This window comes from Papio anubis, chromosome 4 (assembly GCF_008728515.1).
Source record: "Papio anubis isolate 15944 chromosome 4, Panubis1.0, whole genome shotgun sequence".
In the NCBI taxonomy this organism is placed as follows: Eukaryota; Metazoa; Chordata; class Mammalia; order Primates; family Cercopithecidae; genus Papio; species Papio anubis.
In genome coordinates this window covers 3,496,335-3,521,017 of record NC_044979.1, presented here as the reverse complement: position 1 = coordinate 3,521,017, position 24,683 = coordinate 3,496,335, and the positions used below count along the sequence as shown (strand labels likewise).

The following is a 24,683-nucleotide window of genomic DNA, read 5'->3' as shown; positions in this document are numbered from 1 at the left end:
GCCTGCACTGAGGACACTGTGGTGCACATGCCTCCAGGAAGCAAGAGACCATCGAGAGCCAGATCCGCTGGGAAGAAAAACCAAGTAGCTGCATCCCAACCTGCCATTGGGACTGAAGACTCTGTCAGTCAGGGACCAAGAGCTTCCCAAGTAGGGAGGGGTGCAGCGGCAGGCCCAGGAAGGCCCACACAGCCCAACGGAATGAGCAGAGGTGGCAGTAGGAGGTGAGGTCTCTGTCTGCAGGGACTGTCTCATCACGGGCCTTAGTCCTGTCTTTTCAGGCCATTTCTTAGAAAGTCATCAACAAAGTATGACACCATCACATTAGGACCCTGTCATTATGTTACAAGATCTAGATAAGGAAATTTTAGTGTTTTTGAAACAGATGAGGAAAGGAAAGGCTTTTTGTAACACCCGTATTTCTGAACTTTAAATAGAGATCAAGCCTACTTAAAAAATAAACTTTCCTTCAATGGAAAATAAAAGTTTAGAACTTTATTTTTCAGAGTTCTTATCTGACCTTAATATCACCAGACATAAATTTTCTCCAGTGTCTTTCCCAAAATAACAATGAAGAGAACTTTTTCTTATTTGGGGTATTTATTGACTCAATGGTTATGTTCTTAATTCACAGTGTAAAAATTATCAGATTACTACAGTGTTATATGATTGTCACCCAAATACACATACGCATTGTATACCTTACAACACGCAGATAATAGCATCCTACTTCTGGTGCCAGCTGTTGTTAAAGTTTCCTTTCTAGACCATCTTGTTTCTAGCTTTGGGATGCCAGGGAAACAGCGGCCAGAGCATTCGTCTTGCCGTCCATCATGTTCTATGAACATCGTTACCTTTAGGCCAAAGGTGCTGTCTCCTCTCTGCCACGTGACACTTCATGGTGCTGGGCTGAGCTGGCCTTTTATTATCTTAGTGACATGTAGTAAATATGTGTGTACTGATTGACAGTGGCTATAACCTAGTCTTCTGATACTATAATCTCTTTTTAGCACATTCAGAACAACTTAGCTTTAAAAAGTACAATCTAGTATTTACTGATTTATTCAGTAAATATTTCAGTGCCTTCTGTGTGCATGAGACATTCTGGTATGGTGAACAAAAGAGATTCACTGGGGTCTAAACCTCTGGCTTCTTTCAAGCACTTACAAGACAGCAAATGCAGTCGGCATCCTTGGAGACCTAGTTGGTTAAGCTACCAGGGAGCTGATTTGGATGACCTAAGTTCATAGAGGGAAGTCCTTCTTAGAGAGCAAGCCTTCCACAGTCCATGCATTTGTCCACCTTAGTGGAAAGGGTAGAAGTTGGAGAATCACAGTCAGACGGTTGTGTTGCTGAGTTGTGTGGAGAACTGAGTGGTCTGATGTCCCCTCCCCCTAACATGGGCCCTCATGGGACCTGGAGGCTGGTGTGAAGTGTTCACGCTTGTAAAGAGGAGGAACATTTTCAGTGGCAGTAGCCACTCAATGTACTCAGCTGAACATGTGCATAGTGAATTATGAACACTGTACTCAGCTGAACACGTGCATAGTGAATTTATGAATCTCACACTAAGATTGTACTGTCAGGCAACACTATTGCAATAGGATTTTAGATAAATTAATAAATGGTCACTGGTTCTCATGAAAGATGAGGGTATGTGGTATATATTTTTAGATTTTAAAACTTTTTAGTATAGAAAATTTCAAGCATGTATAAAACTAGAGAGAATTCACATAGCTGTTTAAGATACAGACTGAAAAATTGTGTACTTAGGATAGGCCCTCCCTGCCTGGTGGGATACCTGCTCACACCTTGGGTAGAAGACCTCATGGAGAAGGTTTAAGAAACACAGACTACCAGCCTGACTTTGGATTGTGCTAGTGGTCTGCCTTTTCACAGTGCTTCCGTTTTCATGTGGGGGTTGGGGGTAGCCCCTGTAAGATAGGAATGACTTCCAGTAAGATCAGCACATTTCAGGAGATGATAATTCACATGATAGCGTCTTAGAGCGTTAGGTGGGAGAATCCATCTGGCTCAGTCACCCGCAGCCCTGGCTGGACAATAGCAGATGTACACAGGGTCCTTTCCTTTGTATAGTATGTTCCCTTGGTTAACTGGGGGGTGTTAAACCACCCTGCGCTTCCGGGATGAATCTTACCTGGTCATGAGGTGTGATCCCTTTTCTGTGCTGCTAGATTGAGTCTGCTAATATTCTGTTGGGGATTTTTTTCTCACGTATGTTTATGAGGAATATTCTTTTGCAGGTGTGTTTTCTTTTGATGCCTTTGGCCTTGTATTAGGGTAATACCAGGCCCAAAGAACGAGTGGGAAAGTGCTTCTGCCTCTTCTGTTTTCTGAAAGAGATTGCGTAAGCTTGGTAGTCTTTCTTCCTTAAATATTTGGTAAAACTTCCTGGTGAAGCTCTTTGGGTCTTTTTCTCTGTGAATGGTTTTTAATATTTCATTGTCTTTACTTCTTAGAGTTCTATTCATATTTTCTCTTTTTCAGTCAGTTTTGGTGCTTGTGTCTCATGGAATTTGCTCATTTCATGTACATTGTCTAGTGTGTTGATGTAAAGTTGCTTGTAATGTCTTTTTAATTTCTTAGGGTCCCTTGCGGTGATCCCTCTGTTTTCTTATTTTGGTAATTTATCTTCTCTTCTTTTTTCTTCGTCAGTATCCTTAAAGGAGCATCAGTTTTTTGCTGATCTCAAAATACCAACTTTTGGTTTCACAGATTTTCTTTTTCTTTTTACCATGCTATTGCTTTTTGCTGTGATCTTTATCATTTTCCTTCCTTCTACTTGGGTTTGATTTCCTTTTTTGAGGAAGGGGGACTAGCTTCTTGAGGTAGAAACTCAAATTATTGATTTTAGATGTTTTTCCTTTTTGATGTAATTGCTTAAGTTGCACTCCCTGAATTTTGATGTGTTGTATTTTTGTTTTCATTCAGTTTAAATATTTTTTGTTCAGTGTTTGTATTGTTATTTTTATTTCTTAGCCTAGCTTCCTTGGGGTTGACCCTACTGCTGCGTAGCTTAGTGGCCAGCCAGCAACTGGGAGGAGCTTGTGCTCACGTCTCTGGACCCTGCACGGCCCCCTGTGGCCAGTTATCTGTGTGTGGGTTGGGGCTTCCCAGGCAGCCATGTGGGGAGAGCCCATCTAGGCATTCTCTAGCACTTTCCGTTCTGGAATTTCCTCATTAGATTTCTCAGATTTCTGGCTGGTGTGCTGCTTGTTCCAAACTGAACCATGACCAGAGGCCCACAGACCCATGGGCTTCCCTGTGCCTTCCCCTCCGAGGGTGCTCCACGTATGGCCAGTGCTGCTGAGGGACTTAAGGCCTTTCTGGGTTTCCGCCCTGTGCTGATGGAGCTGCCACACACGGCACTGTCCTCACAGCTCAGGAATAAGTGCTTCTCCATTTGTTTCATTTTCTTTGATTCCCAGAGGCCTCAAATGTTGTTTTGGGAAATTTTGTCCGGGTTATACTTGTTTTGGAGAGAGGAGATTTGCAGACTTTTTCGTGCCACCCGTTCCTGTGTGACATTTTTCATCTCATCTTTTCTTGAGTCCCTATTACTTTGTACAGTTTTAGCAGAAATCTTAGCTACATCCATCTTGCCCCAATTAGTGTTCCTTCTCTTTGCAGATCCCTGTGTTCCATTTGGTCTCCACAAGATACATTTGGTAGGAAAAGTGGGACAAGGATATGTGGGCTGCTGCTGAGCTGGTTGACCAGGTTGCCCTGGAGACCCTGGCACCGCTAAGCACTCTGTGGGGAGGGTTTACTATCCCGTGACTGACACCCCATCCCCGTCGATGTTGAGAGTGGGCCTGGTGCTAATAAAAGCCTCCGTCTTCCTTTTTGAGTCCAAGCATCCATCCTGACATAATTAACCAGGGCAGTGTCTGCCGTCCTTGCCCCTGTTCTTTCCCAGCCTCCAGCTGTTCTTTGGGAGAAACACTACTCAGTATTGAGAGTAGCTGATAGGCACCACCGTAAGACATTTTTATGCTGCCTGGAGGTGTGAACAACATCGGTGGTGCAGTTCCAGGGTGTACTTGCGTCTTCATCGATGAACAGACTGTTAATAAAACACAAAAGATAAGATTCCTGATACTTCTAAGGTTCTTCATAGATTAAGTACGCTTCTTGGAAATCCACGTACTCTGTAGTTGCTCATGGCAATTGTAACTCTCAGCAGAAGGAAGGGAAGTTTCTAGCCAGTGGTGTGGGATGCTCTCGGCGCTTCAGAACACTGTACTGGAGAGGTCAGAGTATTTGAAGTTCCTGGATCCAGAGGGGGGCGGAAGGTGCTGTGATGGGTTTGGAAGACTCAGAGCCACAACCAGCAGGAATTGGGCTTGTTGCCTTCTTAGGGTAGGTTGGAATAGGAGTTAAGAGTTTAAAACCACTGCTTATGCACACTGTGCATTTTAACAAGAATGCTCTTGAAAATGAATAACACATACTGAAAGTGAAAATGCATGTTAGATATGAAGTATTTTGAAGGTAACCAGTGTTTCACAGAATTCAACAGCTTTTATTTTAATCGCAGACTTCTTATATGAATACAGTAATTAAAGGGGATCTTAGTGTTTGAAATTTCAAATGTCTTGTTAGAACCTGACCACTTTCCAATGAGAATTGTCCTTACTGGCTCTACTGAAATGACAAGTTTTGAGTCACACTTACTTGAAATGGTTTTGCTTCGTGGGTGAACACTGGCTGAGGTGGGCCTCCTGATGCTGGGGAGGAGCGTTTGGTGGAGCAGACACTGAACAGTGTGCTGCCTTCTTGGTTTCAGCAGGGAGGAGAGAGCGATGGCTTTTTTCACCCAGAAGGCCAGCCCCAGCGGCTTCCCCAGCCTCCAGAAGTGGGCCCGCAGCCTGCCCGCAAGGTGACGCTGACCAGGGGCGGCCTCCAGCAGCCCCCACATCCGCCAGCGGGGCCCCACGCACACTCGCCTGTCCCTCCAGGGATCAAAAGCATCCAAGGAATTCACCCTGCGAAGAAGGTACTGCTTGTTGCCTGGCGCACAGCCCTGGAAACGCGAAGGTTGGCGCGAGGCAGTGTTCAGACACGCTCTGATTTGTAGCGCGTGGCACACGATAGCACTCACATTCACAAATGAACCATCATTTCCTGTGTTCTGGCTTTGAAAATGCATTAACATTTTCACCAAAGCCTTCTCCTCTCCTGACTTATTTCACAGAACAAACCCAGAAGAGCACCCACAGCCAGCCGGGAGTGTGATTGCTTCCCGCAGCTCTGAACTGTCTACCCAGCAGCATCTGCTGTGCTCTCGGGACAGCGCGTGCTTTCCTTCCTGTGTCCACTGACTCTCCAGAAATTTCACAAATGTAAAATCAAGTGCGTGCTCATGGCCCCAGTTCAGACAGAGGAAACCGAGGTCTTTGGAGATGAAGTAACTTGCTCTAGGCCACAATTCCCAGCTGCTTAATCCTTCCCTTAACCCTGGGGATTGGAAGGAGCTTCTCTGAGTTCAGGCTATCAGGCAAGAAGCAAAGGTGCTCACCCTCCCCTTTTCTCTTGGAGTGACTGTGCACTAGGAGCACATCCTGTCATGTACACAAGTGACAGAGTGCCCTTCCCCTCACCTGCTAGCGAGGCATCTTTCTGGCTCCCCAGAGTCTTGATAGTTTCTCTTGGTGCAGAAGCCAGTAGCACCTGTTGGGTGGAGCTATGCAGAGGGAGACCTGAATGCAGCCCTGCTTTGCACTCTGGAGGACAACAGGCCAGCCGCTCATCCCCCCCGCGTCATCTTGTCACTTAGAAGTAGTGTTACTATTAAGACGATTCTGGCTCCTTTTGAAGTCTGTTACTTCGTCTCGTCTCATAAACACTTCATGATATGAGAGCAAACAAAATTCTGTTTTGTACTAGAAAACAGATGTGTAGACAGATTCAGTGATAACGCCGGTGTTAAAGTGGTGGACTCTTTAAAGATTGCTGCGGTCTGAATTTTCCTCCTTCAGGTGTCATCACTGAATATATGAGAAAAGCCTTAGAAGCACACCTCCCATACATGCACACAAACAGCACACTTGAGTAGAAGCACAACCCCATACACATGCACACACAGCACACTTGAGTTTCTTCAACTTAAACGTAAACACTCCTGTCAGTGAGGATCATGATGTTTCCTATCTTATTTAGGCAATTGTGAGGATCTCATAAGAAGGTGCATTTAAAAAAACCTGGTGCTTGGTGTATATAAGTAGGCATTTGTTGGGGATATTATTGTTAATATCATAACTTACTCTAGTTAGAACAGAAGACTAGTTAGTTCCTACTGGTTTCCAGTCAGGGTAACTTGCAACTTTTCATGTACATTTTCCAGTGTGGTTTGTTTCTCTTGAAATAACCCCTTGCAACTGTTTTAAAGCTTACTTCACAGGCATAGTTTTGCTGCCTTCTGCAGAGTACTAAGCATTGTGGAGGTTTTCTCTTCATTTCCTTTTGTGTGTGTGCACACTCATGTCCTGAGGTTCTATTCCAGTTTCCACCTAACTTTCTGCCTTTTTCTGTGATGGACTGGGAGGCCACTTTTGCATTCTGCCCAAACTCCGGGACACAATTCGGGTAGGCCATCCGGAAACCAAGTGCCACCCATCTCCACCCTGCCTTCTGCGCTTCACCGCTGTTCTAGGCTGGAGACATTGGGCACATATGTTCTCTCTGACTTTCTAATCTGGAGAAAGTATGGGAAAGTTCAGCAGTCTCCTCCCTTTTTTTTGTTTTTGAGACGGAGTCTCGCTCTGTCACCCAGCATGGAGTGCAGTGGTGTGATCTCGGCTCACTGCAAGCTCTGCCTCCCGGGTTCTCGCCATTCTCCTGCCTCAGCCTCCCAAGTAGCTGGGACTACAGGCACCTGCCACGCCCAGCTATTTTTTTTTTTTTTTTTTTGGTATTTTTAGTAGAGACGGGGTTTCACCATGTTAGCCAGGATGGTCTCGATCTCCTGACCTCGTGATCCGCCCACTTCGGCCTCCCAAAGTGCTGGGATTACAGGCGTGAGCCACCGCGCCTGGCCCAGTCTCTTCTTTTTGAAAAGTTCCTTGAGCAGTAGTTTTGAACCCTTGGCAGATTTTAAAAATGGTAATACTTGGGCCCGCCTGAGACTAGTAGAATTATACTTGGGGGTGCCTGGGTCCTCAGTCACAATTGTGTTTTGTTTCTTTTGAAAAGCCTGCAGATGATGGAAATGTGCAGCCATGGCTGAATTTCTGTTGCAGAATCTGCCTGTGAGGGTTTCAGGATAGCAAATGTAGTCTCTGCCAGCTGAGTCAGGTACATGATGCTGTGGCTTGTTGTGACTGTAAGATGGACTTAGCGCTGTGCACAACAGGTCCTACTGAAACCAGCCTGTAATACACTAGGAGAAATGGGGGCCCTGGGACTCTCAGGACTGGATCCACATTCTTAACTGTGATTTGCAGCAAGTTTCTCAGCCTCCACGGGTGCCTGATCTACCCAGAGTGATAACACAGAGTGCCCACCGAGCACATGTGTGTGGCCCTTGGAGAGGTGCAGGCTTCATCAGCTCCCTCCTCTTCCTCCGCCTACACTTACACTTGCTGGATATTGTTGTCTCATTTAGCTATTAAAACATTCTCTAATAGTGGATAGAAAACTACAGAAAATCTTGGCCGGGCGCAGTGGCTCATGCCTGTAACCCCAGCACTTTGGGAGGCCGAGACGGGCGGATCACGAGGTCAGGAGATGAGACCATCCTGGCTGACACGGTGAAACCATGTCTCTACTAAAAATACAAAAATTAGCCAGGCGCAGTGGTGTGCGCCTGTAGTCCCAGCTACATGGGAGGCTGAGCCAGGAGAATGGCATGAACCTGGGAGGCGGAGCTTGCAGTGAGCTGAGATTGCGCCACTGCACTCCAGCCTGGGCGACAGAGCGAGACTCTGTCTCAAAAAAAAAAAAAAAAAAAAAAAAGAACACTACAGAAAATCCTGTAGCTCATGGTATATTTTAATGGATTCTAAGTTATTTGTTCACTTTTATATCTTAGTGACTATGGAAGAAGCTTAAGCTTGAAACTCTGAATATATTTTCTTTGTTATCACCAGGCCATCATGCACGGACGAGGAGGTCGAGGAGTGGTCGGTCCCATGGGCCGGGGGCGCCTGATGCCAAACAAGCAGAACCTGCGGGTGGTGGAGTGCAAGCCCCAGCCCTGCGTGGTGTCTGTGGAGGGGCTGTCGTCGTCCACCACAGATGCCCAGCTGAAGAGCCTGCTGATGTCAGTGGGACCCATTCAGGTAGCCGCCTAGGGGTGGCATCTGTGCCACGGGTGGTTGTGTCCCAAGACAGTCATTTCGTGCTTTCAAACACAGTGCGCATTGTGTTGGCTACTTCATATTAAAATAATACTTGGGAAATAAGACAAATACCTGTTTTGCATACTTAATATCAGAACATTTGCCTCAAATGTCTATTTTGAAATTTTCAGATTCTTAGTTAAAAATTTTAAGAAATACTCCAACTGAACAGATTATCCTTTGAGATCCTCATATTGTCATAGAAAGTTCACACTTGCACACATACATACAAAATTTTTTGTTCTATCAAATGATTTGTTTTATTTGTAATGACATTACATTTTAAATTATTTAGCCTTCTTTTCCTTGCTTTCCAGAAATAGCTTCACGTGCTAAATAGCTGTGACTTGGTTTAGATTTTACAAATATGACAGTATCTTGGACTGTATCTTCATCTCTTAAAGTTGGCTAATTCTAATGCTGAAACATGCCTGCTGAGCTGGCTGCAAATGAGATGCATGGAAGGGAACACAATTCCAGGTCCGTTGGAAACAGGGTTTTCCACGGAAACTCCTGGTCTCTGTAGGCCCAGAGCCCTGTAGCTGACCCAGCGAAGAAGCCACCTGCTTGTTGAGTCGGATTTCTGGCCTTCCCTGTCAGTTGTCACCTGTGGTGCCCATTGTTGCCATTGCCATGCACCCTGCGTCCCGTGGCGGGATCTGGTGTGTCTGAGGGCAGAGCACTTTGGAAATAAGACATTTTTGGATGCACAGAGTACATGTCAGAGTTCTGAGGAGTCCAAAATGCTTAGTCCAAAGTGTTTCTTTCAAGAATCTCTTCCAGCCTCTAGCTTCTTGGGTGAATTTGGAAACATGTTCACACTAGGGTTGATACGAGTAATTAATGTACATGTTTTAGATCTCCATCTGCTGTTGACAGTTCCTAAAAATGAGTAGATGAAAGCCCTTCCAGAAACATACATATTACTTGGGTTTAATTACTACCATCTTCATTATTGGATTCCTGGGGAGATAGGTTTCATTCTTATTGGTGTGTAGTAATGGAAAGTTAACCCAAAGCCTTTGCTTCTGTTTGTGATAGAGCGGGCTCACTAGTGGTGCAGTTAGGAATACTTTATCAGCTATTAGAGGCGTACAGTTTATGTTCAAGGATATTTCAAAACAATTGATCATAATCTGGATTAATTTGCAGGAGCACAGTAGACACTAGAGCATTTTAGATGCATTAAAATGTGGTTGTCCTAATCTGAGATTGTCAAAATAAATGGCAATGGAGAATTCTGGTCCAATAACTGTGTAGCAGTGAGTCCAGATGAAAAAACCCCGAGCCTCGTCTTGTTGTGAGCCACAGACCAGTGCGCTTGGCAAGACCTCACGTGTGTGGCCCAGTGTCCTGCTGGTCCTCCTGTCTTTGGGGCGTTCTGCACTTCCCTGTGAGTGGAAGGGTTGCACTGTTGTTTTCATATGTCACCTGCTGCTTTTGTGGACTTTGCTTCATCGTGTGTAGTCTTGATCATTTTCTTGAATATTTTTGAGTCTGATCGAGTTGTCAAGATCCATACCTGAACAGCAAGTACCGTTTGCTTCTCAGAGCATTGAGTGAGGCTCAGAGCCTACGTTGTGAGAATATGCTTGGAACCATTGCCAAACCAGCTAACTTCTGTCTTGTCTTTTAAATTGAATTTTTCATTTTGTACTGTGGATTTGTATAGATCTCTTAAATGGCCTTTTTTTCCTTGCATTTGCTTCCATTTCCTTTGAGTGCTGGGATTACAGGCATGAGCCACAAATATTTTTTATCCTAAATGTTTTGGAATAGTGTCGAGTCTCTGTCTCTTTGGGATATGGCACCACCTAGTGTTCACTGGTGTAATGCCAGGTGGTGTCTACACCAGGAGGACCTGTATTCATTCCTTTGGGCCTTTTAGTTGTAGAAAATTCTAGTAACTGCACGTTATTTTTTGTTTCTGTTTTTGGAGATGGAGTCTTGCTCTGTTGCCCAGGCTAGAATGCAGTGGCGTGATCTCAGCTCACCGCAACCTCCGCCTCCCGGGTTCAAGCGATTCTCCTGCCTCAGCCTCCTGAGTAGCTGGGACTACAGACACGTGCCACCACACCCGGCTAATTTTTTTGTATTTTTAGTAGAGTTGGGGTTTCACTGTGTTAGCCAGGATGGCCTTGATCTCCTGACTTCGTGATCCACCCGCCTCAGCCTCCGAAAGTGCTGGGATTACAGGCATGAGCCACCACGCCCGGCTGTAACTGCATGTTAACTGTACTTTTAAACCCATGGAATCTGAGAACTTTTCTCAGTGTAGCAGTGATGTGGTACCCAGTTTTGTTGTCAGATTAGTGTTTTACTTCCTTGAACTACATTAATAAGCCTCTCTAGAAAGTCCATTTCAAAGACGTTTATCTATAGACTCAAAGAGTGAGGAAGAATGAGAAGATTTTATAGAAATATCATAACCAGAAGATGGTCTTCCAAAAAGTTTCGAACTGTAACCATGTTTCAGAAATTGTAACTTGATAAGAACTTGATTCCTCAAAGACTAGATACTTTTTTTTCCTGTCTACTCATAAACCACATATGAACTCTTTCGTTCTTCCTGGGTTCATCTGGAAGGAAGTGAAAGAAGCAAGAAACTGTCATCTGTGTTAAAGCAGCGGGAAGAAGGGGAGTGGGTGCGCGGCCTCCCAGGCTGGGCCGCGGTGACCAACTTCTCCCGAGTCAGCTGTGCTCCCAAGGCCAGGGGGGCTGTCATCCCCCAGAGGCTGCTGGGGAGAGCCCTCGGAGATGCAGTGCAGGAGCCTCTGCGTGACGCTGCCAATTTGGGGGTAGGCATAGAAACATAGAAGAGGTACTGCTCAGAGAAGAATCTGCCCTTTGCAGAGCGGATCTCAGCCCAACATGGAGGCCCTGTGAACCTAGCGGGAGGTGGGATCATCTTGGCGTCTGACTGATTATGCTTCTGCTTCGAAGGTAAAGTGGATCGCCAGGAAGACAGCCCCTTTACATCTGGTTCTGACTGCAGGAAGGCCTGGTTGTTGAAGTAGAAAATGTTGGAATCTTGAGTGAGCAGTTGAGTCGTTTTGAAGTTTGGACAATTGAGAAAGAAAACACTAAGAAGTGTCAGATACGGATTCCAGAAAAGCCCACGTCACAGGCTTAAAGAACAGATGCGTGTGGGCACATGATGGGAAGCCACAACGGAAAAGCTGGTTAACTGGAGGCTCTCCCACAGGGTTCTGAGAACATGGTGGTTAATCATTCCAAGAGGAGGAGGAGGATTGAGGAGACCTGTGTGAGAACACAGAGCTTGTCTGCGCTTTAGAGGATAAGCATGTGTAAGCTTTAGAGGATAAGACGGGGAAGACGGGACAACCAGGGATGAAAAGGGAAGAGGAGAGGTCAGGAGATGTTTTAAAATTATACCAGAGCAAAAGGAGCAATGCGCTAGGGCACCCGTAGTGATCACATGGATATGCAAGAGAGCCCAAACGTTGACATTCTGGGGAAGTGCCAGAATTGGTGTCCAGGAAGACCCAGCATGTTATATGATAATAGATGAGAACATGAAATGGAGCAGAAAACTTGGTGTGGGCTGGAGCTGCCCAGAGCACTGGTGTGAATCTTTCTTTACCACTCAGCCCACCACTGGAATCGTGTGCAGGCTTCAGGCGCCCTATTTCCACAGGAGGTTGGTCGCACAGTGACCTGTGTATAGAGGAGAGCCCCATGGACCAGTCCTGCACACTGTTCCATACAGAAATGCTTAGCAGGCACTGAGGGCTCTGCAGGCGCTCTGTGCCCTTCCTGCCAGGGAGTGCCTCCCCCACCACCTCTAGTGTCTGTTCTAGGGTGGGGCTCAAGAATTTACATCTCTCATGATTTATAAATTGGGCTTATTTTAAGCAGCTTGACTTGTGTTTAAAAGCAGCTGATATATATTTTTCCTTTAAATGATTCCTTAAGGTGCTAGAATTGTTGGCCAGAGGGAGAAAAAGAGCTTGGTTTTTAGGATTGCAGAATCAGTTGTACTCCTGTAACATCTTAGTTATCTTTATACATGCATGCACACACACAACCACAGCTATACGCAGACTCTTCCTGAAAAGAGGAGGAACTTTTCATGGGGAAAAGAGGCTAGGGTTCTGAACATCATGGAAGCTTTTCACTGCCAGGTGGCGTGGCCGTTGATTCGATCATACGGTTCTGGATGGAATTGCTGGGTACGGATGCAGGAAGGTACCAGCTGAAGTGTATTCTTTTGACTTGCATTTGCTACTTATTTATAGTAGCCCAGTGAGCTTTCCTCAGAAGTTGTCTGAAGATGTCTCTGAAAAATGAAAAGCCAATCAGGGTGAGAGCTGGTGTGCCTGCCTTTCCCCTCGCTCTGCCAGTATGTTATGTGGGGGCTGGGGGTGAAGAAGGAGGTTCTTACATAGGTCAGTATGTAGACTTGAGGCAAATTCTAACTTTTGGTTTGTTCTGGGTGAAGAAAAGTTTTAACTCTATGGTAGTGTGTTGCTGAGTTGTGTAGACGTGTATGTTTTCACAATGGAAGCTGGCGACCATGTCTTCAAGCTTTCACCGGAAAGTTTCTTTTCCTCTGCTCCTGATAAATTGTGAATACTTGTCATTTTGGTAGGTCAAAAATGGCTGAATATTGACAATTTCTATAGTTTAATTTTGTAGCTAGAAAACGGTTTATTTCTGAAAGGAGGTACAAAAATGTAAATAGGGTAGACAGGAAGCCAGTTTTAGGACAGCACGCTTGTTAATTGTGTTGAGTGTCTGAAAACCAAGTCATTCCTCTGATTGAAGAATCTCACTGGAAGTTAATGCTTTCTTGACGGATAGCTCCTCAATCAAATCGAGGTTTTTAAACTACATAGATTACAAGTAAAACCTGATACTAAATATTGTACGATTGGCAGCCTGATGCCCTAATTTCACATTGTGAAATTGCCCAAAGGAAGTCACCACATATATCTAGAAGTGTTATTTCCAAAAAAGAACAGCATATTTTCTTTTTTCTTTATTTTTATTGTTTTTTGAAGACAGAGTTTCACTCTGTCACCCAGACTGGAGGGCAGTGGTATGATCCTGTGATCATGATTGACTGCAACCTCTATCTCCTGGGCTCAAGGGATCCTTCCTGCCTCAGCCTCCTGAGTACCTAGGACTAGAGGTGCACACCACTGCGCCTGGCTAATTAAAAAAAATTTTTTTTTTTTATAGAGACAGGATCTCGCTTGAGTGTAGTATTTCCAAAATCCAGATTCTATCTGTGAATTACAGAATATTGATCATTGTTTTGTGATATATGAAATTAGTTTTCCTTATCCATTGCTAATGAAGGAATTTTTATATTTTTAGACAAGATAAGTTTAGAGAAGGTCCATTGTTGTAGTTCTCACAGTAAGCTCTGCCACAGTATTGGCAGCTGTTGTGTGAAACTGTTTCAGTCACTTTTGGGCATTGCTTAAACCCCCCAGGATCCTGGAGCACTGAGCATGCTAGCACTGTTGCCGGAAGAACGGAGAGAACCCCAAAGGCACGGCTGCAGCAGCTCTAACCTAGGTTAGGGTTGGGGTTAGGGGTCAGGTTTGGGTTACGTTAGGGTTAGGGTTAGGCTGGGATGGACAAGTGACACTCACAACACAGCCCTTTACCTGGGAACAGAACCGACGCATTTTCTCTCTGGAAGTTGCTCTGTTGTTTCAGTGACTGAATATCATTCACAGGCTAATACACAAAAGGGGTGCATGCTGAAATATGAGTCTGGCAGATTGGCAGAGAAAACAGGTCTCTGTCAAGAAATACAGGCGGAATTTCAAAGTCCAGAAAGCCATATTGCAAGACATATTGCTGAGAATGTATCCAGGAGACTACGTTATAGGGCTTTACTTTTCCTGTTAATGACAAGTGAAACTATCAAGAAATTTCTTTTGTATTCATTTTTTATTTCTGAAAGAAGGGAGAAAGTCTGATATTTTACTGAACTTGTTTCAGAAAAAAGACCAATTCCGTGGCTGCCTCGTGGGCTGCCTCATTGCTGGCCTGTCTCAGTGATGTCCCCAGACCAGTGCTGCGGTTTCTGGGGTAGCCTGCATGTAGGCCTTCTTGATGTCCTTGAATTTGGAGACTTGGACCTTTGTGTTTCTGTGTAAACACTGTAGCAGAAGCCCTGGAGGATACCTTTTTCGAAGCGTTGGAGTGTTCCTTTAGAGCTCCGCTGGTCTTGTTTACTGATGGACGTTCTACAGTTATTAAAATGGAGAGCAGTTATTTCATATACAGTGTAACTTTTTAAACACTTTCCAAGTCATTGATGTTTTTAGCTGTTTGCTTCCCTTGTAGCTCTTTGACATGCTTTAAAATGAAACGGCCACATGTGCCTCAGTATTTTCAAGGGATCCTGTGCTGGTATTTTCTCTAGCTATTCTGTTTCACTGAACAGAAACTCAGACACAGCAAATAATTTCTGGCCATCAGAAGTGCCTGTTGAGTGCAGTCCTTCAGGACAGTGTTGGCTGATGCCCATGCCAGGAGCTGCCCAGCGACCCCTGCTCTTAGAAGAGTCGGGCAGTGGGTGCGGTGGCTCACGCCTGTAATCCCAACACTTTGGGAGGCCAAGGCAGAGGTGGATCATGAGGTCAGAAGTTTGAGATCAGCCTGGCCAACATAGTGAAACCTGGTCTCTACTAAAAATACAAAAAATTAGCTGGGCGTAGTGGCGGGTGCCTATAATCCCAGCTACTTGGGAGGCTGAGGCAGCAGAATCGCTTGAACCCAGGCGGCGGAGGTTGCAGTGAGCCAAGATCGTGCCACTGCACTCCAGCCTGGGCAACAGTGCGAGACAAAGAGTCAGGGGCTCCTGTGCGTGCTGCAGACAGCAGGCACTAAGTTGACTGTGTCCTGAAGTAATTGGGAAGAACTAGACTCTGGAGCTCTGAGTTGCTTGAGAGTTCACAGAACGCCACCTAACAGATCCGCAGATCGCTGTGCTCTCCTCTTGCCAGCCCCTCCCAGCCCTAGATCCTGAATCAGGTTTAAGAAGGCAGAAAGCAGCTCCCCCTCTTCCTCAGGCAGCAGATTTGAGGACTAGATGTAAGTTATGCTTTTCAGACACTTCCTTTGTAAATCTTCACTGGATTCATCATTTCTTTCAGCCAATCTTCATAAATTCATTTCTTTTTCACTGGCACTGTTTTAGGCCAGTGGGTGGCGACTTCATTTCAGATACCACCACCTAAGACTGGTTTTCACAAACTCTAAAGTACACAATGTGATCACGTTATGCTGATGGCTGCCCGGGGCACCACTGCCCTCACCGTCACTCAGCCGGATGCACGAGATGGTAGACTAGGAGCCATTGCCTACTGTGGACTGTGGGGCCCCCATACTAAACAGCTTCCTCTGGTGTGATGAGTCCTGTTCTTAAAAAGATTTGTGGGGGCCCCTATTAAAAATCACCTGATAAGAAGGTGTGAGAAGAGGAGATGTCTCCATCCAAGGGTACCTGCTACCAGGTCTCACAGAGCAGGTTGGGGCAGCTGATGTGGCCAGATGATGGGAGGTCCTAACACTAGACTTGAAAGACGTAACTGTTGCTCTTGGTAATGATTTAGTAAAGCACTGTTTTGGAATAGATTATCTGGATAAGTAAGAAAAATTGCCAGGGAGATAGAAAGGAAAATCAATTAGTTTGTTCCAAGTGTCCGCCTGGACTCATTTTGTGTTAAAGCTAATAATGTTTAAATATATATATTCATATTTTTTATTGTCATTTACAACTGACATTAAAGTGTTTGTTTTCTTCCTCTAGAGTTTACAGATGCTTCCTCAGCAACGGAAAGCCATAGCTAAGTTCAAGGAGCCAGCCCACGCATTAGCATTTCAGCAGAAATTCCACAGGTGACCAGTGTGTTCTGTGCTTGTGGTGATGAGGGGGCGGGAGCAAGGGCCTCCTTCCTGTGCCCTCCCATCCATCATGGTAGCAAGCGTATGTCCCCACCTGTTCCTATAGAAGGACACCAGGGCACAAAGTGCAGACAGTTAATCCTGTCATGAGGCGTGCGTCCTTTTGTCTGGTGGAGAATTGCCCCTTGTGTTTTAATAGATCTTCCCAGGCAATCTGCCTTTTTATATGATGGGTTTTTATTAAACAGGACCCACCAGGCTCCTTTAGTTTCCTCCCACCTTGGTAGATTGATTGCTGATGTGCAGAGTTAATGTCGATCGTTTCTTTACATTTTCACAGGCATATGATAGATTTGTCCCACATAAATGTGGCCCTGATCGTGGAGTGATTCCTAACAAGAGAGCCTGACCTTAGGCTGTACACACACTGTGGAATTTCTTCAAGGGAGCTGCCGGCCGGCACAGAACCCCCAGGAGCACAGGCCTCTCCGAGCCGCAGTCCTGCGTAACTGTTGTCCAGAGCGCCAGCCAGCCCCGGGCCTGATCCCAGAGGAGCTGAACTGACAGAACACAGCAGGCTGGAGTTGGTGTTAGATTGCTTCACGTTCTGTTGTCACCACCAAGAACTCCAAGTTTTTCGTTTTGTTTTGTTTTCAAAGTGCTTACAATGCATGTAGACATTGTTGTTTGTGATCTGACTCTATGATCGATCACAGTGACTTAGATTCAGGAAAGAACATTAACGTCACAAGTTCTAAGTAGTTTTCACAGCAAAGAATATTTGATAATGGTTGCACTTATCTTCAGTGCAGGTTAGAAGAGTCTTCTCAACCGAGCTTAACTCGAGTTGTCTTCTCAGCCCTCAGAAGGCTCTTGTGAAAAATGTAGATTAAAATTTGGGTGATGATTGATTGACCTTTGCATACCCTGGAAAGCCAGGGTGTGAGTGGGGTGGTTGGGAATGGTGCCAATTGAACAGCAGATTCTGCTTCTTGTCACTATTTCAAAAGTGTCAACTCTGCGTTCCTAGTTTCGATGAACTCCCCATTCATTTTTAACACACTTCCCAGATAAGGCAGCATGTTGGACAGGCACACAGCATGGCCCTCGGCTAGAGCAAGGGTCTGCGATGGCCTCACCTGGCAGCCCTCTGGCCTAGTTCCCACCACATGAGGTGGTGGAACGGCCTGAAGGTGGAACAGACCTGTCTGGTTTTTTCCTTTTTAAATGCAGCAAGGTGGCCTGTTTGTCACTGGCTCCGTGATAGATGACATTCCTTGGGAATTTGGTGGCCCTTGCTTCAGTCACCTCTGTTTTTCTGCAGGCTGTTCCAGCAGGGCTGCCCTGTCCATCAGCGGGTGTTCACTTTGGCCTGCTGTTCCCTGTGGGACGTGGGGCGAGGGTGGCTTTCTTCCAGGGACAACATGACCCCAAATGAGACGAGTCTGTGTCATCGTTGAAACCGCTTTTCGTAATTGTGGGTAGGTTCCTGTAGGTGAGACATACTTTCTATAAAGCTACTGTAGTTAGAATTCATTCTGGGCAAACACTGAAAAAAGTGCCTTACTGTATTTCTGCTTACGAAAGAGTTTCACTATTTTGGATATATTCTAAAGTGGACCTGAGCTATTTGAGCAAATAATGCTAGGGCATACTCAGACATTTTAGCTACCTTTTATACCTACGATTTCATGTCACATTTATTAATAGAATTAAGGGAAATAGAAGCCCATTCTTTCCTACTGCCGCTGGAGGGAGCATGGCGCTAGGGCCGTCAGCCTCCTAGAAGGAAGGGACTAAGGAGACGGTCACAGACTTGCGTCATCTCGTTTCCGCAGTTGACGTTTTATATTACTTTCTCAGATTAAGTTACCAAAACAAGCTGAAGAGCTGAAGCAGGTCTTCCAGACCCTGCGATCCTTCTGTAGCAGTGATTCTAAAGTGGCGTTGGCTGTGTGCTTGAGAGTAACACCGCACGCTGCAGGGGCTGTTGCGGCAGTCCGTCCCAGGAAGCCACAGCGCTTGTAGGATCTGCTAGGACCCTGCAGCTGTGCTGCTGCCACCTCTGCTCCAGAGTGTCCCAGCCAGCCCTCAGAAGATGGGATTGTCAGTCAGCCCTGCCTCACCATGCCTGCAGGAGGCTGTCCAGGCAGCAGGTCCGTGTGCCCATCAGCGGGTTCCCACGGCTGTCACTGCCCACTCATTTCCACAGCTAGATACGGATGTGTTGATATATTTGGTCTGGTTTATTTGGCTTCAGTGCACAGCTGCGTTGGGGTGGTGACTTTGGTAGCCCTTGAGCTCTAATTAAGAGAGATCCAAACCACTCGGTACCCACTGGGCAGTGGGAAGGCCTACCGACTTCCTTTATCATTGAGGGCTTTCTGATGAGATGAAATGAGTTTCATGACTTTTTTTTTTTAAACACTTTTTGAAATAGTCTGAGTGTGCTGTTTAAAACCAGAAATCTGCATGTGGTCTCTGAAAAGTAGGCATTGAAACAGACTTTTTTGTAGTCAGTGTTAGTAAAACAGATCCTGTTTGGCCTGATTGTGAAGATAGACTTCATGGCCACTGGAAGGTCTGTTTCGGTGTCACCTGAGTGTGACACAGGCACTGGGGTGTGCATGTTTCTCTAACTGTCCACACATGCACATAGGCAGACTTTCTCATAGAATATTCTTGAAAGGTCATTGGCAAAGTCATGCGGGCCTGCCTTAAAGCACTGATTAAAACAGCCCAACACAGTCCGACCTCTCAGTACCCACAACCGTCGAAAATGCATTCTTAGTACCAGACGATCCCAGTAATGAAGGTTGAGTTTCCTCGAAGGAAACGACAGAAAAGGAAAGAAGCAGAATTGGAAAGGAGTGGTACTTACATGTTTGGTGTGCTGCTCACGTGAAGTCAGCCCACACCAGCCAAGCCCTCGTGGAAGATCTGCTGCAACCATTATCTTTGTTCTTGATTCATCATGCATTTAAAATGAGATGCAAGAGCATTTAGCATACAATGTAAATATGGACCTTTTAAAATTAAAATATTATTGGATTGGAAGTGCTTTCAACTCAGCCACATCTTAGCTATTAGTTTCTTCGTGTTGTCTTATCAAAGTTTAATGGATACAGTTCCACAGTTGTTGATGTGTTTGTGTGTATATTCGATTTTTATAAAGATGGTAGTAAGTCAATACATTTATCCTGATCTGTGTATTATTTGTTCACAAATTCAAGAAGCTTAAAGGCCATAAATATCAGTATATCTCGTAAGGTAAACCAGTAGCTGATTATGTGGAGCCAAGTTACTTCTTTTCTTTTTGCGTTATCTCGTTTTGATTTTGTGCTGTAATAGAGTTCACTTAGCTGCTTACTTTAAGATAACCTTGCATTACCACTGGTCTGGCCACGTTTGTTAAATCCTTATACTGATATTCTTCTAAAGAGTAAATCTCATTTTTCCAGACAAATTTTGAGGGGTTTCTCTGCTTTCTGGACAGGCAGCAGCCTCCGTAGGCACCCACACCCCGCCTTGCTGGAGGAGATGGGATGGGCGGGAGGTGGCTTCACCGTGACTATTTTTATTATGGGTCATTCTTAGCATGATTTGTAAAGGTCTCAGACAAACAGTTGTTGAAGCTTGCTTCTATGGCATTTCTGAATTGTGGCAGAGCTTAGATCCTGCACCCAGGGCTCTGTTTTTCAAACAGCACCTTGCTCAGTTCTGTGAACAGAAGGCCTTGTTACTGAAGGAGGTGGAAGAGGAGTTTAGGGTGAAGAGGAGGAAGGGATGGACAGACCCAGGTGAGGAGAGGCCTGGCGATGGGGGAAGCTGTCATCTCAGTGTTAATAATCAACTTGCTTCTAACACACTGGCTCATCAGGGGAGGTCATCCAGGCCGGTCAAGTTGAGAGCCCTTGGGCCAGGGCGCTTGGTGGTACAGGGGCGTCCACTGGATGGCCTGGAGGAGTAGGGGAGGGGAGCGTCTTCACTGGGTGGTGACCAGCTGGGACAGGACAGGTAGGGCAGGTGAAGGACACCCAAGGCCCTGGAGCCTTTGTCCTGGGATGGGTTTTAAGAACTCATCACTTTTGTTTTCTTTTGGCTTTTGTTTTTTTTGTTTTGTTCTGTTTGTTTTGTTTTGTATTTCTTTGTTATTTCATTGGGAAGGTAAGCGGAATGTGCTCATAGACCATCAGATGACGCTTGTCGAAGGCGGGTCCTAGTCACGTAATTGCACAGGACAAGGAGGTCAACGTGTGTGATGGCAGCGTGCTGTGCCGGCACATCGTGGAGTCCTAGAAAGTCTTTAGTGCCTGCGGCTGTCCCCTCCTCTGCTCTCTCCCTGGAGAGGACTGCCAGCTCTCAAGGAGAACGCTCCCGGTGCGGTGTCTGCGGCGCCCGTTGTGGGTGACTTCAGGCTTCCTGCTTTTGTGTTGCTCTTCCTGGGATTCATTTTTTTATTGCCCTTTTTCCCTACTTGTAGGCCCAGCTCTGGCTTCACATAATCGCTTTTAGACCCAGTTTGGCTTCCCTTCATTAAGCTATGACCCTCCACCCCATTTTTTTTTTTTAATTTTTTTTTGGGGGGAGGGAGGGAAAGGGGTGGGCGAGAGAAAACTTGAAAGGTATCATTGGTTCTTCAAAAAATTATAGGTGACGATTATACCAGGGAATTGACTGATAGGAGTGGGTGCAGGACAGGAAAGGATCCGAGACACCCCACTACCACCACTCGGAAAGCCCCGAGTCCAGATCGACTAGGGAAAGGCTTAGACACTTTAGTGTATTTAAAGAGCATTTCAGTTAACATTTTCAACTATTTTTAAAGTTTGCGAATGGAGGTTATTTTGGACATTCTTAAATATGAATTCTCCAAAGGCATTTAGCCTTGACTTAATATTGAATCCTAAGGATTTTATGTAAGGTTTTTTTGCAACCTATTTAATTTTTTTATATGCCTAACTTCTGAGGTGCATAAGCCCATGGTTTGTGTACTGGAACCAAAGTGGAACTCACTGATTCATATTGGATCCCCAGGTATACCTCCTGCTGGTAGCATATGGCTGGAAAAGGCCGTTTGCCTCACACATTGTAACCTGCCTTGGCTAGCAAATGCTTTAAATGTCTCAACTCTCTCTTTTCTGTGTCATGAAATCTTTAAGATTGGCGGACGGAACAGGTATTTTAGTGAGACATTTCTTGAGTACTTGCTTTTTCCTTTTACTTCTAACCAACTAAAAGATAAGGAGGTCCTCATGTTGGTATTTTGCTTGGTTTTATTTTACTGATTTTAAAAGGTATGTAGAAAAATGTAGGCCTTTAAAAAGAAACAGCATGTAGTTCGTTTTAACATGCTCCATAGAGTGGATAGGCAGACAGGTACTATGGTAATGTATTCTGTATTTAATAATTTAATATACTCTAGAAAGTAGACCTCATGCATTCTTTCAGCATGATTTTCTTTTAAACTACTTTTCATTTTAAGGGCACCCGTAGCAGAAGCTGATTTTTCAAGGACTATTTAAGTTGTATGCATTCTGTAGTGTTTTCTTAGGTGTGTAACATTTTTAATAACATGCATGCACAGAACACAGTGGTGCCCTGAACCAAAGGAGCAAAAAAAGCCATCACTCATTTCTATAATCGAGCTTTGCTTTCCACAGGCGTGGGATCCAGGATGGTGTCCTCTATGAGGACTTCAACTCTTGGGCTTTAATTCCACTGTTTAATTTTCAGGTACCACAACGACACAGCACAGAGTGTGACCTTTTTCATGTCTGAGCTGATTCTGTTTGCTGGACGTGTCGTCGTCTTACTACTGTTCATTTAGTAATGGGATCACCTGGCCATGCCATGCTCTGGGCTCTCCCTCTCTGTCCATTTCTATTGTGCTTTCCTGGCTAAATCATCTACCATTCTTAACACTGGTAGCTCCTGTCCCATTCCGAGACTCACTCTCTCAGACTTTCCCATCTCCCTCACTTTCCATGCTCCTCTCCTCTGCCTCCTGGCTCCAGACTGGGTGAGGGCTGTATTCCTGCCACTCTGCTCCACCTCAGCCTTGAGAACTCCACGTGGGCTGGGAGGGAAGGTGCTGACCTTTCTCACACTGTGTTTACAATTCCATCACCTCTCAACCTTTGCTTTGACAGGTCTTTACTCACGATTTATTCCTCCAGGTCTTTGATTGGAGAGAGTAACTTTTTAATTCTGTTGTTTTGCAGTTTGGCTCTATAGGAGTGAGTGGCGATTCAGATGCCAGCGTCCCGCAGTATGCGGTTCGTGCCCTTAACCACCCGCTTCTTTGTTTCCCGCCCCTCTGCTTTCGCAGGAGCTCTTGTGCTTGAGTTCAGTGTTAGTGGTAGCGTGGCTCACTCCACTTGGAGGTGGCGGCCGTCTGACCGTGTGTTACCGCTTTGCCGACGGGGCCTCCCAGCCCTGATGCGTGTACACTCTGCGGGCTGCACGCGGGGTGGCTCTGGTTGGGGGCGAAGCTGTGTTGACTGGGAGAGCGTTGGAAATTCAGACATCGAGAGATGATGGGAGTGCGTTTCTCTGGGTTTGATCTCCACCCCGTTTTCTCCCAGACACCGCACTTAACTTGTGGGAATGCCGTTGCCTGTTCTACCCCTTTGTTCACTTTGCGTTAACTGCTGTGGTAACTTTTTCAGGATCTGTGTGAAGAATGGTAATGACATAGTTGAAAAGAAAATGTACTGTTGTGTGTTTCATTTGTGTGATTTCATACCAGAAAATGTGTTTGAACTATATTGTGTGTAATTTGGAAGTCATGTTAATAAAACCTTGCAGTTTCCACTCTGGTTCCGTAGCCTTCATTTTATCTCAGCGCTCAGGTCAGGCCACAGCTCATCTTACCCGTGTGCCCAAGACGTTACTTCCGCACCTCTGTAAGGGGCCAGGCTCGGGGGCTGCCCTCGCGCTCCCCAGATTGGCTGCTGGGTTGCAGCCCGCGGCTTTCACGCAGCCCTCTCGTTAGTGGGCCTCGAAGGTCAAGGGCAACTGCCGCCTCCTTGCCTGCATTCTGGGTGTTGCATGACTCTGAACTGACCGGGCAGATGGCATCGAAGTATGCTGCTTTTGGTTGGGGGTGGAGGAGTTAGTCTTTTTAATTTTTTAAAGCATTACAGATAATTTTTACAAGTCTTCAGAAGAGACTTGTATTCCAGCATGACAATAAAAGACTGAAGATGGGAAGCTCAGTCTCCCGTGACACCGTTCCTCCACGGTGGCGTGTTCTTGCCATGTGCAGGCCCCGCTGGAGGTGGTGGTCACAGTGCATATACCATCATGCATATTCTTCATTTCACGTATCCTACGCGTTTTTCATGTTGTTAGAAATTGCTCATAATTTATGATCTATTTTGAAAATGAAGTCTTTAAAAAGAAGGCAGCTCTGTTTCCAGAAACTGCTGTTAAAGGAAATGTACATGCCCCATCACACTCTCGCTTCTGCCCCGTGATGGGCCTGTTTCTCAACGATGCTGGTGGCAGGTCTGTGCTGGGGGCGCTGGTGACCAGCTCCAGCCTGCCTGTGCACTGTGATGGGCTGACTTCCCTCTCACCCGGATGCTGGTGTTGGTGTCTGTGCCGGGGCCAGCGCCAGACCAGCTCCAGCCTGCCTGTGCACTGTGATGGGCTGACTTCCCTCTCACCCGGATGCTGGTGTTGGTGTCTGTGCTGGGGTTGGGGGGCGCTGGTGACCAGCTCCAGCCTGCCTGTGCACTGTGATGGGCTGACTTCCCTCTCACCCGATGCTGGTGCTGGTGCCTGTGCTGGCTGGGGGCGCCAGACCAGCCTCCAGCCTGCCTGTGCACTGTGATGGGCTGACTTCCCTCTCACTCGATGCTGGTGTGGTGCTGGTGTCTGTGCTGGGGTTCAGGGGCGCTGGTGACCAGCTCCAGCCCACTCTCCACCTGCAGCACCCTCTCCTTCCTTACATAGAAACAGGACCACCCTTCTCAGTGCCATTTCCTTTGGTCCCCTTGAGTTTGATGGAAGACATGAGGCTCCCTTGACAGGCCTCTCCCTTCCTTCGTGGGACAGCCTATGGGTCAGTGGCTGTGAGAGTCGAAGCAGATTGGGACATGGTGGCACCCTTTCTGTCATCCCTCTGGTCCAGGCCAGTTTGCAGAGCTTGACAGAGCCACCCAGCAGGACCCTGGGGAAGAGCACAGTGGCCATGGAAGCACTGTTGGGTATGTGGGAAGAAGGCACATGCGAGGTTCCGGTGTGTTCATCCCTGAGGGCAGGTTTCATAGGCTCACTGCCAGGGCTGGAAGCAGGCGGTCCAGGCAGGTGCAGGAGGGCCACACAGCCATTCTTCATGCTCTTCACCTCTGTGTAATGCACATGTGAATTCTAGTGACGTAATTGAAAAGAAAATGTACTGTTGTTTCATTTGTGTGATTT

The 24,683-nt window shown here is 46.1% G+C and overlaps 1 protein-coding gene across 9 annotated transcripts in view; it reads left to right on the top strand.

Moving 5' to 3' along the window:
• RBM33 (RNA binding motif protein 33) overlaps window positions 1–23,074 on the top strand; it is a 133,469-nt gene extending 110,395 nt beyond the window's left edge. For 5 of the 9 annotated variants that reach the window (XM_003896916.3, XM_009204291.3, XM_009204290.3 and 2 more), the window contains 4 exons: window positions 4,811–5,020; window positions 8,112–8,303; window positions 16,159–16,247; window positions 16,594–23,074. In XM_003896916.3, the coding sequence (XP_003896965.1) occupies window positions 4,811–5,020; window positions 8,112–8,303; window positions 16,159–16,247; window positions 16,594–16,642 (540 nt within the window). In that variant the 3' untranslated portion in view covers window positions 16,643–23,074. Of the gene's footprint in view, window positions 1–4,810; window positions 5,021–5,218; window positions 6,822–8,111; window positions 8,304–16,158; window positions 16,248–16,593 lie in introns of those variants that run through there. The other 4 variants (XM_009204292.3, XM_009204289.3, XM_009204294.3 and 1 more) reach the window with 3 other exon arrangements.
• The last annotated feature ends 1,609 nt before the right edge of the window (window positions 23,075–24,683 follow it).